This window comes from Centroberyx affinis, unplaced genomic scaffold (genome assembly GCF_046629955.1).
Source record: "Centroberyx affinis isolate AG114_WGS23_722 - 3 ecotype Tasmania unplaced genomic scaffold, CSIRO-AGI_Caff_v1 ptg002163l_1, whole genome shotgun sequence".
In the NCBI taxonomy this organism is placed as follows: Eukaryota; Metazoa; Chordata; class Actinopteri; order Beryciformes; family Berycidae; genus Centroberyx; species Centroberyx affinis.
The window spans coordinates 155,609-173,324 of NW_027280478.1; the positions used below are offsets into that span (position 1 = coordinate 155,609).

Genomic DNA, 17,716 nt, shown 5'->3' on the forward strand with positions numbered 1-17,716 from the left:
ACATCATCATCACAATATTGGTACATTTTAGCTGTAACTGGTAACTTTGTCTACTCTGCCAGCCACTTCATTAGTTAGCCAACCATTGTTTGGAGATTCCTTTCTATCCCAAAAATCTGTTTTACTGGTAAAATAGTGAAAGCGGCCAGTGAAGTTTTTCAGCCACCAGCCACGGTGACCAGTGGGCAAAAAAGTGCTTCCTACACTAGTCAACCCACAATTAGTGCAGAACCCTGAGGACACACAACCGTAGTAATGAGCACTGACTGGAGAAGAGCAAAATCAATCTCTCACTCGCATGGAACCTGATCAATTTCTGCACACAGGTTTAGTAAGGAGGAAAGGAAGAGAGACAGTGGCTGGCACTCCCAGACCTTACCAATGGAGACTTGTCTGTCAAACACTGGTCTATGAGGTCTGTAGATTATGATCATGTTGTTAAGATGTTGGTGTTGAAACTATTCTCACTCTTTGTCTCTCTCTTTCTCTTGCTCATAATGTAGATCTTTCTTACTTATTTATATTCTTCAGACAAACAGCCCTGCATTAGCCTACATTCCATGTCAGCAAAAAGTGGAAGAATCACAATATCTTTCACAAGTACTGTATATATTTTATTATATTTGATAGTAGCAGTGTGTGGAAAATCTAAGGGCATTTGAAAAAATAAACTTTTGTTTGGGGCCTTCAGTGGCATCTTAAATGGATTTTTGGACTGCAGTAAAGATGTCCTCTGATAGGGTCATTGAACACCTGCATTGTGTTTATTTATTAGCTTTCTGTGAGAGTGTTTTGTTGTTGAATTTCATCGTCTGTATTAATGCTTTTGAAGTATGACAACAATAAAAGAAATGATTTATTGGAGAGATGGTAATCGGCAATAGAGGTGTTTATGAGGTTATTTGTTTTGTTGTATGAGGCTGTGACACAGCAATGCTATTTCTCCAGGCCTGAGGCATAGATGATTATCATAGAAACCGAGGGCCGGGTTACAAATATGGTGCCACCATCTCTCTTTTCAGCTTTCATAACCTGTAATAGAACCATTTCTTTCACATTGACCGGTCTCATCGATCTGCTACATTGACCTGAAATCGTATCTGTTTCTGTTAATATCCTGTCTTTGATGGGTTTTGTTCTAGATTTTTAGTGGTGTCAGAATCTATAACTACCTCCAAAGATAGGGCTCAGAGGATGACTGTGAAGGACGAATGCTCTCATCCTGCTCTTGCTGATGAGAGGTATGCCGTGGGTTCCATAAAAGGTCTGATTGCAGTTGCACCCCTCCAATCTAATAACAGATGTGTTAATTTGTATTCACACGCACACTCTTCTTCTTCTGTGTACTCTGTTTCAGAGTGCTTAACGTTGTCAGATGATTAAGTCTTCTCATACAGATGAAAGGCCTTGTTTGGACAGGCTTTCAAATATTCAGTTGTTAAGACTTGCTAGACTGAGTCCTTGGCCTTCCATGACCGTTTTTGAAGCAACAACTTTCTTATTTAATTCAATTTAATAACAGACATACTTTACATTTCTGTGCCCATCAATCATCACCTCTTTGTCACATCACATAAGTGATGTGTTGACAATGTGTCAATATCACAGTAAACACCAATGCTGAACATGCTTTGTGTATTTAGAGTCAGATTACTGCCCATTAAAAGCCATTTCCCTTTTGGTTCGCTGTCATTTCTGGCACCTTGTACTTAATAGCAGAACTTGAACACATCAGCTTTGATCACAACAGGCCTATGAAATAGTAATAGGAGTGCAGTACAATATCAAAGCTACAGTCAACGTGACCCTAAGGAAACTTAGAGTTTGAGTTTGACAGTGTTTCTTTTTTGCTGATGCTACTGTACATGAATGATAGAGTTTCTTATGAAAGGCTAACACACTTTTACCTTATGATTTTATTTTCAACATTCCTGAATATTTTTGTGTTTGTGCTTGTCTTTCAGAAGAAAGAATGGCTCTGCTTGAATTGCCAGACCCAGAGGGCTCTGTCAGGAAGCTTGGGAGATGCTCCTGCTCCTGTTCCACAGCCAATGGGATCCCCCCGGGCACCAGCTCCAGCCAATCAACAACCACCTCAGCAGAAAGCGCCCAATCAACTTCCAGGGCCTAGGCCCACAGGTCCTCAGCAACAGAAACCACCGGGTCCCCAAGTAAGTGGCCCTCTCTCTTCTGTCAAACATGCTGGGCCTACCCCTCAGACCAAGGGGCCCAGCCAACCTTCCCCTCAAACCAAAGGTCCAAGCCAACCTTCCCTTCAAACCAAGGGTTCTACCCAGCCCTCTCCTCAACCCAAGGGTTCGACTCAACCCTCTTCCCAAACCAAGGGTCCAACACAACCCTCATCTCAGAGTAAGGGACCTGCTCAAATGAAAGGCCCTAACCAGTCTCATGCTCAAACTAAGAGCCCCGCTCAGCCTGCTAACCAAGTGAAGGGCCCTAGCCAGGCCAAAGGGCCAACTCAGACAAAGGGATCTGCCCAGACTAAGGGGCCTTCTCATCCCTCTGGTGCCAAGGCTTCATCCACTCCTGGTAAAGCAACACCCACCTCTGCCAAGGCCTCTCCCACCCCTACAAAAGCAGCACCTTCCCAATCTAAACCCACAGGTAACAACCAGACCCGCAAACAGCAGCAGAGCCAGGAGAAGACTAAAGTCACAACTAAATCTCTAAAGGAAGACGTCAAGGCCTCACCAAAGAAGGCATTGTCAGAGGCTATCACCTCATCAAAAGACATGAAGATAAATGAAGATTCACAGAAGTCAAGACACCATGAAGTGAGCTACCTGCAACTTCTTCGCCTTCACCTGTTAATCTTGAATCACCATTTTTTTTTATTATTATTTTTTTGCTCCATTCTAATAATTGTAACCACGTGTCATCATCATCATCATCATCATCATCTCGTCATCATCATATTTTCTTCTTGTATTTCTTCTTCCTCATCATCATAATCATTGTAATCATCTTCTTTTTGGTCTCTTCTTCTTCTTCTTCTTCTTCTTCTTCTTCTCCCCCATAATCATCAGTTCCATCCTCTCCACCACCATCATCTTTATGTTATAATTACAGTTCATCCTCAGTATCAGCGTCTTAGTTAATCTCAGATGGTTAGTAGTTAGACAATCTATCATCAATTAATATTATCATTATGTAATAACGGTAGTATCACATATCATTCTTTCATCATAATAACAAATTCCTTAAAACCATTTCCTTGTCATTATCAATATCATCATCGCCATCATCATCATCATTGTCATCATTGTCATCATCGTCATCTTCATCATCATCGTCATCATTATACCAGTGGCCACTCCTTATCTTGTCTTTCCTCCACTTCTTGTTGTGTACCCATTTATTTTTATTTGTACCAAATGCAAGCTTTGTGTTTAGTGTGACTATCTGTGATGATATTTTAAACATTTTGAGCATGAATTCTCATTATTCTTCAACGGTTCGAAGAATGCAATGGAGAATGCATAAAAGATGGCAATCAAGCATGTAACCAAATGGCATTTGTCTGTAAATGTTCCTATGTTCAACTGTCTGTTATACTCACTTTGTGTGTTAATTTATTTAGCCATCTGTGTGTACATAACATGAAAGGCAAATTCAACCCAAATAGTAAGACAATAAAATATAGTCAATGGGTTTTCTTGATTTCAAAATCAAACTCTATTCACAAATAAGCTATCCAAACTGAAAATTTTGACCAGAGTTCTAATATATTTTTCTGTTTTTTTTGTTGTTGTTGGTATAAATCAATAACATAAAATCTGGAGATTAATTTTGCCTCATTCCCATTAAAACCAATGTATAGTTGCTGCACTGCTCTATGGGAACTGTAGGCAAAGTCAAAGCTCTTTGACTTCTAAAACCTAATCGCAATGAACAATAGTAATATTTTTGTCTTTGTATTTGGCCTAAAATGCAAGTCTTCATTATTTTTTGGGTTGATTTTACCTTTAAGTGTTACTATGTCTGGTGCTTTGATAAAGAGTTGGTTCTTTGCAGTTAATTATTCTCTAATATCTTGTTAGAATAGGATTATAGAATGTATCTCATCTGTATAAGGTCCAGTGCTTTAATTCAAATCCCTATTATCTATGATACAAATGCTCATAAAAGTGTCACTGCTGATGAGTCTGGTGAAATAGTTGGATAGAAGGTGTGCACTGAGGCTTGTAATAGAATTAATTCAGGACAAAATGATGCTGTTTCTTGCCTCTGACCTCTCTCTTCCTCTTCCTCTCTTTCCCCAGGATTCCAACAAATCAAGTACACAGAGTTTGAGTGACACTGGGTACTCCTCTGATGGGATCTCCAGCTCTCATGGGGAGATAACAGGCCAGATCCGGGAGGAGGGAATCAAGCTCAATGAAAGAGGTGCTTCGAGCCCCTCAGAGATCACCAAGCTGGAGAGCTCCATGAGGCCCCTGCTAGAGTCAAAGACAGCCTCAGACCAGAAGCAGAGGCCACATTCACTGTCTGTCGGACAGGACCGGGAATACAATCCTGATGAGGATGCAGCCAGGGAAGAATCAGAGGATGACCTCAGTTGTAAGCTGCGCCATGACTATGTGGAAGACAGCAGTGAAAGTGGTCTCTCGCCATTGCCACTCAGGCAGAAGAAGTCACATAAAGATTTAACAGATGAGGAGTTCATGAGGAGGCAAATTATGGAGATGAGCGCTGATGAAGAAGAGCAGGAGGACTATGGAAACCAGAAAACCAAAAGGGGACATAAAACCAGTGGGGATTTGGGGAAGGAGAGACGGCGACTCTCTCACCATTCCAATAGTTTTGAGGAGGACACTAAGGGGTCAGATGGTGTTTATAAGGCAACTGAAGATGAAGAAGGCTTAATGGCCTCTCAAGGAGGCCTCCGGCGATTTAAGACCATTGAACTGAACAACACCAACAGCTACAACCGAGAGATGGAGCTCAGTACTGAGCATGACCTAAGAGAACCAGAGCTGGAGATGGAGAGCCTGACTGGTTCTCCGGAGGAGCGGTCCAGGGGGGAATATTCATCCACCCTACCTGCCACCACTCCCAGCTACACCTCTGGAACATCCCCCACATCTGTGTCATCTATGGAGGATGACAGTGACAGCAGCCCTAGTCGTAGGGCAAGACTAGAGGAGGCAAAACAGCAGAGGAAGGCTCGGCACCGGTCCCATGGCCCACTGCTGCCCACCATTGAGGATTCATCTGAGGAGGATGAGCTGAGAGAGGAGGAGGAACTACTTAGAGAGCAGGAGCAGATGAGAGATCTGGAGCAGCAGAGGATCCGTAGCACTGCTCGAAAAACAAAGAGGGACAAAGAGGAGCTACGGGCACAGAGGCGCAGGGAAAGATCCAAAACTCCCCCCAGTAACCTCTCTCCAATTGAGGATGCATCGCCAACAGAGGAGCTAAGACAGGCAGCAGAGATGGAGGAGCTTCACCGATCATCATGTTCTGAATACTCACCCTCTATGGACTCGGAGGCAGAGGGATTTGAGATGATTGGTGGAAAGCTCTACAAATCAGGGAGTGAATACAACCTTCCAACCTTTACATCTCTCTACTCCCCTACAGAAAAAACTTCAGCAACGTCACCACCTGACAAAACACTAAAAAGTGCAGAGGAGGTCTATGAGGAGATGATGAGGAAAGCAGAGCTCATGCAGAAGCACGGACAACCAGTAAGCAGTCAACAGAAAGGTGCCCCTCATCCTAGCAGTAAACAGCATCTAGAAACTGGAACTGTCTTAACCCCTGGCTCGAGCCCCACCCAGATCACTGCACCTATGTCCTTCTCCACAACTGGGAGTGATCCAAGAAAGCCAGGAATTCATGCAGCACAGCATTTATCAAAAGAAACCCAAAATAGGATGATGACACAGACTGCCAAAATTGGAGGTGTTGTTGGGGTTGCCACAACCAAAGCTCAAGTCAGTCAGACTGCCACAACTCGACAGGCAGGAAGTACAGCGCCTGCCAGAACAGGCTCCCAGGGGCCAACACAGGCAGCATCATCTGACAGTGGAGCATCCTCTCTTACCTCTAAAGTCTTCTCCTATTTCAAAGGTCCTAGCCCCCCACTCTCCCCCTCCACTTCTCCAACACAAAGCCCAACTCATTCGCCATCCGTGCGACCCACTGGTGCTGCTGGCAGGCAGCTGCCTTCCCTGCCTGGTGGCCCTACATCTCCAGCAGCTCCCCATGGAGCTCAGGCACCACAAAGGGCAATTTCACCACGTCTTGCAAGACAACAGTCCTCTCAAGATTCACCAGTGATGGTGATTACACTAGGCTCTGAAACAACCAGTCCTGCCAAGCCCCTTACTGTAAATTCCTCCACTTCCCCTTTATCATCACCAACACAGGTCAGCTGTAAAACCTTGTATAGCTCCCAGCCCCCTTCCACAAGTTCCCCAACATCCCCACAAATGCATCCATCACAACAATCCCCTAAACATTCTTCACAGATGGCCCAAAATATTGAAAAGGTAAATATTGGTATGGGCACAGTGACCACAACCACATATAGTCGTGGATCATTGTCTATGGAAAATATATCTCTATGTAAAATCTCAAACATTCCAGGCACTTCACAGGTTGTAGGACAGGGCCAAATACATCCGAGCAGTAATGTAGTAGATCTGAGAGCCCCAATGAGGTCTGCTCCAATTATAATGACAGACCAGGGGATGGACTTAACATCCTTGGCTTCTGACACAAGGAGATATTCTCTAGGAGCAGAGCAGCCATCTGGACGGCACACAGCAGTACAACCACTTATCATGAACCTGAATGCACAAGAGCAACCACATGTATCCGTATCAACACCAACCACAGTTAGCGTCACAGTTGCAGCTTCTATGTTTATGTCCCAACCCAAGCAACCAGTGGTGTATGGAGATCCTCTACAAAACCGTGTGGATCTTGGGCAGTGTGTTGGATCAGCAGTATGTCTAACTCAGAGTAAGCCACCAATTACAGACCCATCGATTCCCAAAATTGACGCCTGCCTGGAGGACCTAGGTATCCAACAACATCAACTACAGTTACAGCAGCAGAAGCTCCTGCAGCAGCAACAGCTCCTTGAGCAGCAGCTCCAGCAGCACCAGCAGCAATCCTCTTTTGCTCGTTACAATTTAGCTAATCAGGTCCAGCCACTGCTGTTGAAAAAAGACCTTGTAGTAAGCCAGACAAGCAGTGCCCAGCCTGTGGTGAGTGTTAGTGCCATTCCTAGAGTATCCCCCCTACCTCCACAGTCAGTGTCTGGGGCTCCAGCTTCTAATACTCCACATGAGATCTATGGTGGGGTTGCCTTAGAGTTGAAGAATAAGCCCACGGTAATGAACTTGTCCACAGGTAAGCCCCATGTTATGATGGTGCAACTGGATGAGAGTAATACATCACAGGGGGGAACAGTGACTCAGCTGGCAAAGCGAGAGGAGCCTCCTCCCCCTCCCCCTGCTCAGGTCCTGGATCTCACTGGACAGATCAAACCAGAAAACCAAGTGGCTTGTTGTGATGTTGTTTACAAACTGCCCTTTGCTGGTACCTGTTCAGGATCATTCACTCAGAGGCCTACAACAGTAGCATCAGATAAAAACCCCACCACTGAACCTTCTCAAGCTGCCCATCCTCCCCCTCCACCACACTACAATTCCAGCCAACAGCAACAACACCAGGCACCAGCCACACAAGGAGTAACAGAAGAACGTACACCCTACCAACCACCCATACTCCCCTCAGGAAGAATACAGCCCTCCATGTCTGACACTAATCTTCCTTCCATGTCTGATGCTGGTCCTCAGCACTATCAGAGTAATGTCCAAGCGGGTCTGGCAGTTGATCTGAGTAGCATGAATCAGGCTTATGAGGGTGGGTACCTTGGCATGGGAGCACAGTATGGATCTTACACCGACTTGCGTCACCAAGGAGATGTTGCAGGCCCTCCATTACCCCTGCGTCGATATGGCTCCATGTCAAATATAAATTCGGACTATGGCTACGGTCCCCGTGACCTAACAGGAACCGCACAGGATTCGAATCTGGCACAGTACAGTGCAACCACCGCCAGGGAGATCAGTCGGATGTGTGCAGCTCTAAACTCAATGGACCAGTTTGGGAGCCGCTATGGAAATAATCCTGAATTTATGGGGTATGGGGCTGGAAGGGGTGGATCTTTGGGTAGGCTTAGCTTAGCATCAATAAGAGCCAACCTACTGTATGGCCCTGATGGAAGACCGTCAGCAAATGGCCAAACTCTAACTAACTTAATAAATGCTAGACAAGCAAGTATACGAGCCCTGTACCCTGCTGCTATGAGAGGAGCTGATGGCATGATATATTCCACCATAAACACTCCTATAGCTTCTACCTTGCCAATTACCACCCAGCCTGCCTCTGTCCTACGTCCCATGCCAAGAGGAATATACAGACCTTACCCTACAGGTGTAACTGCTGTACCATTGGCTAGCCTTACCAGGTTGCCTCAAGTGACTCCTAGGATGCCTCTATCCACACAGGGTCCATACTCCTACCCTCCTTCAAACCAGTATCCTACTTCAGCCCCACCTACAGGAAGTGTGCCTGCTATAAGCAGCTCCCACCAGGAAACTCCAGTCTACCTTGGGAAGCCTTTAACAACTGTTGCTGCACATACAGCTTCAACATTACCACCAACCCAACCTGTAGCACATTTGGGAGCACAAAATGTACCAGCACCTGGTATGCAAGCTACTACAATGCAAATTCAGCCTGCGGACCAACAGACAAACCAAACTCAAATCCCTCCACAGAATGTTACATCCCTCTCTCAAGCTCAAGGTCAGCCTCAAAATATACAGCAGGTGCAGGCCCAAATGCAGCCACAATTACAAACACAACAGTTACCCACTCAAACTCAACCTTTATCCTTGACTCAAACTCAACCGCAAATTCAACCCATTACTCACCCTCAGCCACAGGCATTAGTGCAGCCACAGGCCCAGCCACAAACCACACCCCATGTTACTGCTATAGCAGCACCCAGCTCCAAACTTTCTCCTCCCGTGGATGTACAGAAAGATAAGGAAGAGGAGAGATTGAATCAGCAACAAGAGCAAATGCTCCAGCTAGAGCGAGAGCGAGTGGAACTGGAGAAATTGCGACAGCTGCGCCTACATGAGGAGCTTGAAAGAGATCGTATGGAGCTCCAGCGACACAGAGAGAAAGAACAAATGCTTGTGCAGCGTGAGATTCAGGAGCTGCAGACTATCAAACAGCAAGTCCTACAGCAACAGCAAGCAGAGCGGGAGACCCAGCTCATTATGCAAAGAGAACAACTGGCCCAGCAGAGGATGCAGCTCGACCAGATTCAGTCTCTGCAGCAGCAGCTCCAGCAGCAGTTGGAGGAGCAGAAGAGGCAGAAGACGGCAGCAGTGGAGGCAGCAGCGGCAGCTGCAGCAGCAGAGGCAGCCGCTGCATCAGCAGCAGCAGCAGCTGCAGCAACATCAGCCCAGGGTGCTATACAAGGTGTAGTTGTTGGAGGAGGGCCTCCTCAAGGGTTCATTATTTGTGACCAGAGTGGTAGAGTGATTCAACAAGATGGACAGAGTGTCCAGTTCTGGCAGGACGGGCAGGTGGTTCAAGCAGTGGTGGCTGCTAGGCCTATTCATAGTTCTGCCTCTGAAATGTCTTTAAGAAACAGTGACGACCAAGCTGATTCCAAGATGATGAAAAAGCAGAATTCCATGCCTCGGCTGAGGGATGGCTCAGAGGAGGACTCAGTGAAGAGGATTGCAGACAGCTGTGTGCAAACAGATGATGAAGACGGAGAGGACAGATTCATGAACAGGCGCAGGAGAACGAGGCGGATTGCAGACTGCAGTGTGCAGACTGATGAGGAGGACCAGGGAGAATGGGACCAGCAGCCAGTAAGGCGCAGGCGATCACGCATATCCAAGCACTCAGACTCCGCTGTTGAAAATAAATCAGAAGGGTCATCCAAAGTGTCTTCCTCAAGTATAGCTATTCAAACAACCAATGATTCTTCATGCCAGACAGAGCCTGACCAACTAGGCAGGGTTTCACCTGCAATCCACATAACCATGGCAGAGACCTCAAAGGTTGACCTATTACATTACATAGCAGCCCCTGAGAGGACGCAGAAAGGAGAGAGTCTGGCCTGCCAGACAGAACCGGAGGCTCAATCTCAGGGGGTGGTTGCCCCTCAGCTTAGTGTGCCTACAACCATCAGTCCATACTCCACCAGTCTGCATCTGGTGGGTGCTAACCCATCTGATCCAGCCTCTACTCGACTCCAAGGAGTTGCTAAGTTTGAGAGGAGGAAACCAGACCCCCTGGAAATTGGCTATCAGCAACAAAACGAGTCTCCATCTCGCCAGCCCCCCAAATCTCCCCAGGTGCTATACTCCCCGGTATCCCCATTGTCTCCTCACCGCATGCTGGAGACAACATTTGCCTCCCAAGAGAAGCTCAACAAGGCACATGTCACACCCCAGCAGAAGGCCTTTACTGCTGAATCACCCCAGCGCCACCAGACCCTCCCAAGACCCATAAAGAGTGTGCAGCGCTCCATGTCAGATCCCAAGCCTCTCAGCCCCACATCAGAAGACCCTGCGAAGAACAGGTTCTCCCCATACCATCAGCAAGCTCTGTCCAACAGTCAGGTATGAAATCATCAGTCTTTCTTTAAATTATTATTAATTAATTTCCCTTAGCTTAGATCCCATATCATTCTGACCTGCAGTCAGATAATGAGACGATAATATTTTTAAAGGTTTTTCAAAAAATCCTAAATGACAGCCTAACATTTATGTGTCGGTGTGGTGGAGAAACTGTTTAGCATGTCCAGATACATGTCTGTACCAAGTTCCACATCTCTATGACTAACGGTGCGGTGGGGATGAGCCGGCTTATTATAATGCCAATTATATGGGCCAATCAGTATCATTCTTTGTGTCCAGATAATGAGTCACTACATTTGGAATATTAGAATGTCTTGAGGTTACATTGAGATCAGGCCAGATGTCATAAAGTAAATCAGATTGTGGATTCATTGAAGTTAAGTTGTCATGTCGTTTATAAACAAATTAGCTTTATTATTTAGTCATGAGCATTATTAGTGCTGAAGCCCCCCACTGCATATTATAAATTTGCTCATGTAAATAAATGTTGACTTAAACTGTCCAAATTCTGTTTTAAGATGTATTATTAGTTTTAAAAAAATAAAGTACCATTTTTTCTATTCCAGAAACAACATGCAAACATTATATTACAACATAACTCATTATTATCATAGAGATACAGTGTCATTATGCACATATGAACAATGTAATTAGTGTCATTCCACATTTTCAAGAGTCACTTGATGAAGTGTTCAAAGTTAGATGCTAAGCATTTAAAGATACATTTAGATAGAAATAGATACATTTTTAATAAGGAAATAATTGTTCAGTGTCAAAAATAATGAACACCTGTTCTACACTATACTTTTTAGTAGCCTGTACATTGTCTGATACAAATCTAATGCAAAATAGAACATGTAGTGCTGAGGATAGGGCATGCTGAAAGAGTCTTGTGTGTGAACATAGATGCATCACACAGGGTTTGGCATCAGAGGAAGTGACAGAATGTTCTCATGAGAGCAGCTGGCCATGCCAGGGAAGCTTTTTCCTTTCCTTTTTTTCTCATTCTCCTCTTTATTTTCTCTTATCCTGCCTCTTTCTACTCTCTCTGCCTGTTTATCTCCCTCTCTCTCCCTCTCTCTCCCTCTCTCTCTCTCTCTCTCTCTCTCTCTCTCTCTCTCTCTCTCTGTCATGACTTCTATATCTGGCTAACCCTTCAGAGATGCCGGGGGGACACACAATGTCGAGGCATCCTGGTAGTGCTTTGCTGTCTTCCTGCTTATTAGCAGCTGGTCAAAATAAATTCACATTCCTTTGCACTCAGTGCAAAATTAGTCTGAGGAACGAACATAGAAACATAGAAATCAGATTTCAGATATTTCTGGCTATTTGTACCACTCATCTTTTAGTGTTGAATACATGGCTCTCTTGTGGATACTTATTAAATTCACCATGGATCTACCCAATACAACTAATTTGTAAGTAATAGTAATAAATCTATTTTTAATGATTTGCAATCATGTATTGTTCTTACCTAAAATGATCTTCAAGATAACTGCATGCCATGTAGGAGATTTTGAGAAATCTGAAAAAAGAAGTGGGGTAAGGGTTGGGAGGGTGGGGAGGATTGTGGATATTTTATCAAATCAGTAAAGGGAAAATTTAATACATTTTAAATAAGCATTTGATTGAAATCACAAGACTCAAAGGACTACTTTATCGTACTATCCTTCTAGTGGCAATAGCAAAATATCTTACTGTTTCCATGCTTATGTTTACATGCTGAGCTGCTCAAACTCACACTTTTGTTTTCTTTACTTAAAGATTTCGTGCTTAAACGATTATTTTAACATTCATATAAATCATTTAGCAATTTAGATTGATGAATGGAAAAAAACACACATTCTGCTCAGTCAAACACTTATTGGCGTTGGTAAAGACATATTTGACTAATGTTTGATTTGATGTAATAAGATGTAATAACAATATTATGAACTTCATCAGACCTATATTTAGTATAATAAGTAAAATCGGTAAACTGTACCCCTTAGTTGAAGTATTTTTGCAATATTAACATAAGATGTGTATTCAGCTTGGTTTTGACCACATTAACTGCAACTACAACTACATGTTATTTAACAGAAAATGAAAAAAGTCACTTAGTGTCTTTGGCTGATAAAACATTTAAAACAATACCATTAAATCACACTATGTTAATTGAACTACTGAGGAAGCTCCCTCAATACATAACTCAATTACCATGAAATAATCTAACAACATATCAGGCTGCATAGCTCTTAGCCTAAATCTAGAGATGAAGAGAAATCTGCAGACTCTCTGTAAGTACCCAGTGTACAGTAATGAGTCTAATTTACATAAAGGCATTCTGTTTATAGCTCAGTGTTTGCTGATGATGTGTCTCTGCCTCTCCTAACAGATGGCCTCCCTGCAGCAGCAGCAGAACTCTCTGATGAGAAAGGTAAAGAGGACTCTCCCCAGCCCCCCTCCAGAGGAGACACCTCTTCCCATTGTTACTCCAGCGCAAATGTACAGCTCTCCTGGCATGCCCCAGAGGGTTCTGCCCAGACCCGCCCAGGGGGTCACCAAGGCAGGCCTGCTGAGTGAGCTGAAGGCTGTGGAACAGGAGTCATCCAAGCTCCGTAAGCAGCAAGCTGAGCTGGAGGAGGAGGAGAAAGAGATTGATGCCAAGCTGCGTTACTTGGAGCTAGGCATCACCCAACGTAAGGAGACCATGGTGAAGGAGAGGGAGAGGAGAGAGCTGGCTTACTTGCGCTGTATGGGAGACGCCCGGGACTACATGTCAGACAGTGAGCTCAATAACCTCAGGATGGCAGCTGCAACAGGAACCTTTGATGCTAATGGTCTACTGACAAGGCCCAGCACTGCACCACTGAGCCAGTTTACTAATGACCTCAATGCAACCTCCCAGTATCCCTCAACCTCATCTTATATGTCCTATCCGTACCCTCAAACCCAACCAGCGACACAGCAGCCAGGCTCTGCTTATCAACAGATAGGTTTCCAACCTCCTCAGTACCCCTCATCCTCTGCACCGCAGCCAGGAACTTTCCAGCCCCATCCCCCACCAGGCCCTGGCTACCAGACCCAGGGAACCTACTCATCCCATATGTATGCCCAGTCCACCTATCAGACAGACCTTGGCATGCAGCAGCATGGTCACCAGGGCTTCCATCCGCCCAGTCAACCTATGCCAGGCCAGAGCCTGCCTTACCCCAGCCACAGCTCCTACCAACCTGGCCTCTCCTTCCAGCCCCAGGCAGAGATCCTCACAGTCCACCAAAGGCCAAGACAAACCTCTCTGGCTGACCTTGAGCAAAAACTGCCTACCAACTATGAGGTCATTAGCAACCCTGCAGTGTCAGTGGCCACTTCAGCTCCAGATTCTAGCTTTGGCTCAGTCTACAGTAATGTCTATGGACAGTACCGCTCCCCTGAGCCTGGCCTGAGTCACTCTGTAGACAGCCCCACCTCTGCATATGCTGCAGATGGTCTCTACACCTCCAACCTGGAGCAGAACATTCCTAGGAACTATGTCATGATTGATGACATCAGTGAGTTGACAAAAGAAAACACTGGCCAACCCACTGATGCTCTAGGTCATCCTGTAGGAGGGCGCTATGGCAGTGAGAATGGCCCTGCACGTGGGAGTGCCTATGGTAGGCCTGAAGATGAGCCTGTGGATGCTTATGGCAGACCTACGGGCACAACAGGCTACCAGAGCACCGTGGACAGCCGCACCAGCACCACAGTGAGTGGAGGATCTTCCTATTACTATGATGAGTATAAACACTCATCACGGAGTAGCTCTGGCACCCAGAAACTCTCATCCAAGAATTTGGCCCCTGCAGTAGTATCCTCTAAACGTAGTAAGCACAGGAAGCAGGGAATGGAGCAGAAGATTTCTAAGTTCTCCCCTATTGAGGAAGCACGGGATGTGGAGTCTGACCTTGCTTCTTACACCATGACATCATCAACAGGGGGCAGCTGCACAGTTGTGTCCAGGTCCAAGAAGCTTCAGGATGATGTCACATATGGGCTGAAGAAGAATGTGTATGACCAGCAGAAGTATTACGGCACCAGTCGTGAGGGCCTTGAGGAGGAAGACCGCATGTACAGCTCTGGTAGGTCCAGGTCTACTGGATATGGTATGGACAAGATCTCCTCCCGGGATGCCACTGGCTACAGGAGTAAATCCTATGAGAGGGATGCCATGGAGAGGTCTCAGAGAAGCAGCCGTAGTGGAAGGCCTCCCATGCGCAGCCAGAATTCAGAGGAAGAGAGCCCACTCAGCCCTGTGGGGAAGCCCGTAGGCATGGGAAGAAGCTCCGGTATAACAGACGCCCATGATGTGAGAAACCAGTATGGCTCCAGCCATTCCCTGCCAGATGTGCAGGACCATCACATGAAGGACCTGCCTAGGAGTCATGTCTACAAGCCAGATGACCCCTACCTCGTAGATGACATGCACTGTGCTGTTTCTGACAGTGAAGGTAACTGGTGCTGAATAATGAGTACTGCCTGACAGTTACTCCTCCCTTCTTAAATGTGTGCTGAGAGACTGCAAGAGACTGCATGCCTGTTGAATTTTGAGAACAGCACCACTATTTCTTTTGTCTTGTCTTTTTTAAAACTTGAATGTCCCCCCAAATGCATGAAGCCAAATATGACTGTTTTATATTTCTGTTTTGCATGCGTACATTTTTTTAAATGTGAGGTGATGTCTTGTGATTTTACAAAAAAAAATATATATATTTTTTGTTGGATTCTACAAAAAACTTTGCATGGCTCTGGGACGTGGAGCATGTTTTTTCAATTATATTGCATGGCTGCAATCTGCATGCTACTCCTCTACTCCTCTACCACATTACAAAACAAAACAATGACTGATAATCTTTGTTTTGGTTTCAAAAAGCCTATCATTTGGGCCAAGAGGAGACTGACTGGTTTGAGAAGCCGCGGGAGGCCCGTTCTGATCGCTCAAGACACCATGGAAGTGGTACTCACTCAACTACAGGTAGGCGTGGTAACGTGAAGCACACCTACCATGATTATGACGAACCCCCAGAGGAAGACTGGCCCCAGGATGACTACAACCAACAACGCCACTCTTCCTCCACATCATCACGGGACCACCGTCACCATGGCAACAGCACTGGGAGGCATGGCTCTTCCCGCCACTCCACAGAGGATCCCAGGTCCTCTCGTTCTTCTAGGACACACCCCAAAGACCCATCTGGCCGCTCTGATGGCAGAAGCTCCTCCTCTACACAGAGGAGGAGCGGTCCAGACTCCCGTTCCTCCCAGGGCAGCCACCGAGACTCGGGCGACTTCTCTCGTGACCCAGCCTCTGGCCACCACCACGGCACCGGGGGAAGGAGCCAGAGGCCACAAGGAGATCGGACATCCTCCAGGAGACAGGATCCCGCCGCAGGGCCTAAGCAGCAGCAGCAACCGCAGCCACAGCAGCAGCAGCAGCAGCAGCAGCAGCAGCAGCAGCAGCCACAGCAGCAGCAGCAGCAGCAGCCCCCTCAGGGCCAAGCTGGGCAGCAGCGGTCAGGTGGCCAGGCCCAGTCTGTGAGGCAGCCAGGCTCTGAGCCACTTGATGGAGCTCAGCAGGCCCAGCAGCAGCAGCGTACACAACAGCAGCAGCAACAACTGCAGCATAGCCAGCCTCCTCAGGCCAGCCAGCCCACAACAACCACCGCAGCACCAGGGCCAGGACCAGCACAGCAGCAGCAGCCGCCAAAATCTAGCCAAACCCCACCACCGGGACGCCAGATGGCAGCAGGACCTCCAGCAGGGCAGCCAGCAGCCACAGCGGTTAGTAGAATACACCTGAGCCTGTTTTTAGTTTACCTGCTTAAAAAATACTGGGGTTTTTTTCTACTGAGTAGGATGTGTGTAGCATGTTCTTATCATATATATATTATATATATATATATATCTTATTATATATTGCTGTCAAGTTAGTTGTGATGACAGATAACAATGTTAGCCATAAAACACAACTGTCATTGTTACAAAACGTAGTGGAAATTTTTTGCTTAATGTTTTTGTTTGTATGTGAGAATACTCCCTACAAAACGTTGCTTCCAGTAGATGATAGACATATAAGCTATACACCAAAAGTAGTGAAGAAAAGAAATAAAGAATTATATTGAGAAGAAAGCACCTCACTGGGGCTATAGAGTGTGGCACTGATCGTTGTTATCACAATAGATTTGACACAGATATGCTGTATTTAGAAAAAATCCTGAAAGGTAATCCTGCCAGGATTAGCTGTAAAAAGAAGCCCAAAATAAAGTGTAGTAAGGAAATGAAAACCATGCACATCTCTAAATTAATCTCTGCTTGATCAACAACAGGCAAAGATGGATGCTACACCTGCAGCAGCTGCCGTGGGAGTGAAACCTACAGCAGCAGCCCCAGCTGCAGCTCAGCCTACCAAAATAGCTACACCCCCTCTAACAGGCATCGGTAAGTCTCACCTCTACCATGGCCCCAAACCGCACAAAGAACAAACCCAGACGTACTGCAGAGTCAAACATAGGTCCAGTCAATGTGACATACCCTTCACAAGTTATGGTTGTGTTGTTCCTCCTTGGCAGGCTCCAAGGCAGCCCCTGTTGGGATAGGCAGTAAACCCGGAGGTATAGGCAGTGCTGCAGCAGGACAGGCTCCTGCTGAAGGGGACAATGTTCTTCACAAAATCCTTCAAGGAGGGGCAGCAGAGCAGGCGGGAAAGCTGGGAGATGGTAAAGTCATGAATACATATATATTTACACCTTTACACCTTATGTTTGGGCCTAGCTAAAGTTCTGGCCTTGGTTCTAGCCACTGTCACTTATCACTTATCTTTTGCTCTAAATGCATTTAAGATGTCGGAATGCCTAGAATGGCTATTTAGCTATATGGGTTGGCTTGTTTGCTCATATTCCCCACCTTCCCTTTATTATTGTCACAGCTTTGTCTGGCCTTGGGAAGAAGTTCACTTCATTTTGGTGAACTGAAGAGAGGAGGGT

At 45.9% G+C, this 17,716-nt stretch overlaps 1 protein-coding gene across 1 annotated transcript in view; it reads left to right on the plus strand.

Moving 5' to 3' along the window:
- Positions 1-17,716, plus strand: part of bsnb (bassoon (presynaptic cytomatrix protein) b) — a 60,260-nt gene that overhangs the window by 42,257 nt on the left and 287 nt on the right. The window contains exons 4-11 of the mRNA XM_071532115.1: positions 1,965-2,795; positions 4,284-5,994; positions 6,040-10,694; positions 13,090-15,184; positions 15,607-16,514; positions 17,060-17,171; positions 17,303-17,449; positions 17,659-17,714. Coding sequence (XP_071388216.1) covers positions 1,965-2,795; positions 4,284-5,994; positions 6,040-10,694; positions 13,090-15,184; positions 15,607-16,514; positions 17,060-17,171; positions 17,303-17,449; positions 17,659-17,699 — 10,500 coding nt within the window. The 3' untranslated portion in view covers positions 17,700-17,714. The remainder of the gene's footprint in view (positions 1-1,964; positions 2,796-4,283; positions 5,995-6,039; positions 10,695-13,089; positions 15,185-15,606; positions 16,515-17,059; positions 17,172-17,302; positions 17,450-17,658; positions 17,715-17,716) is intronic.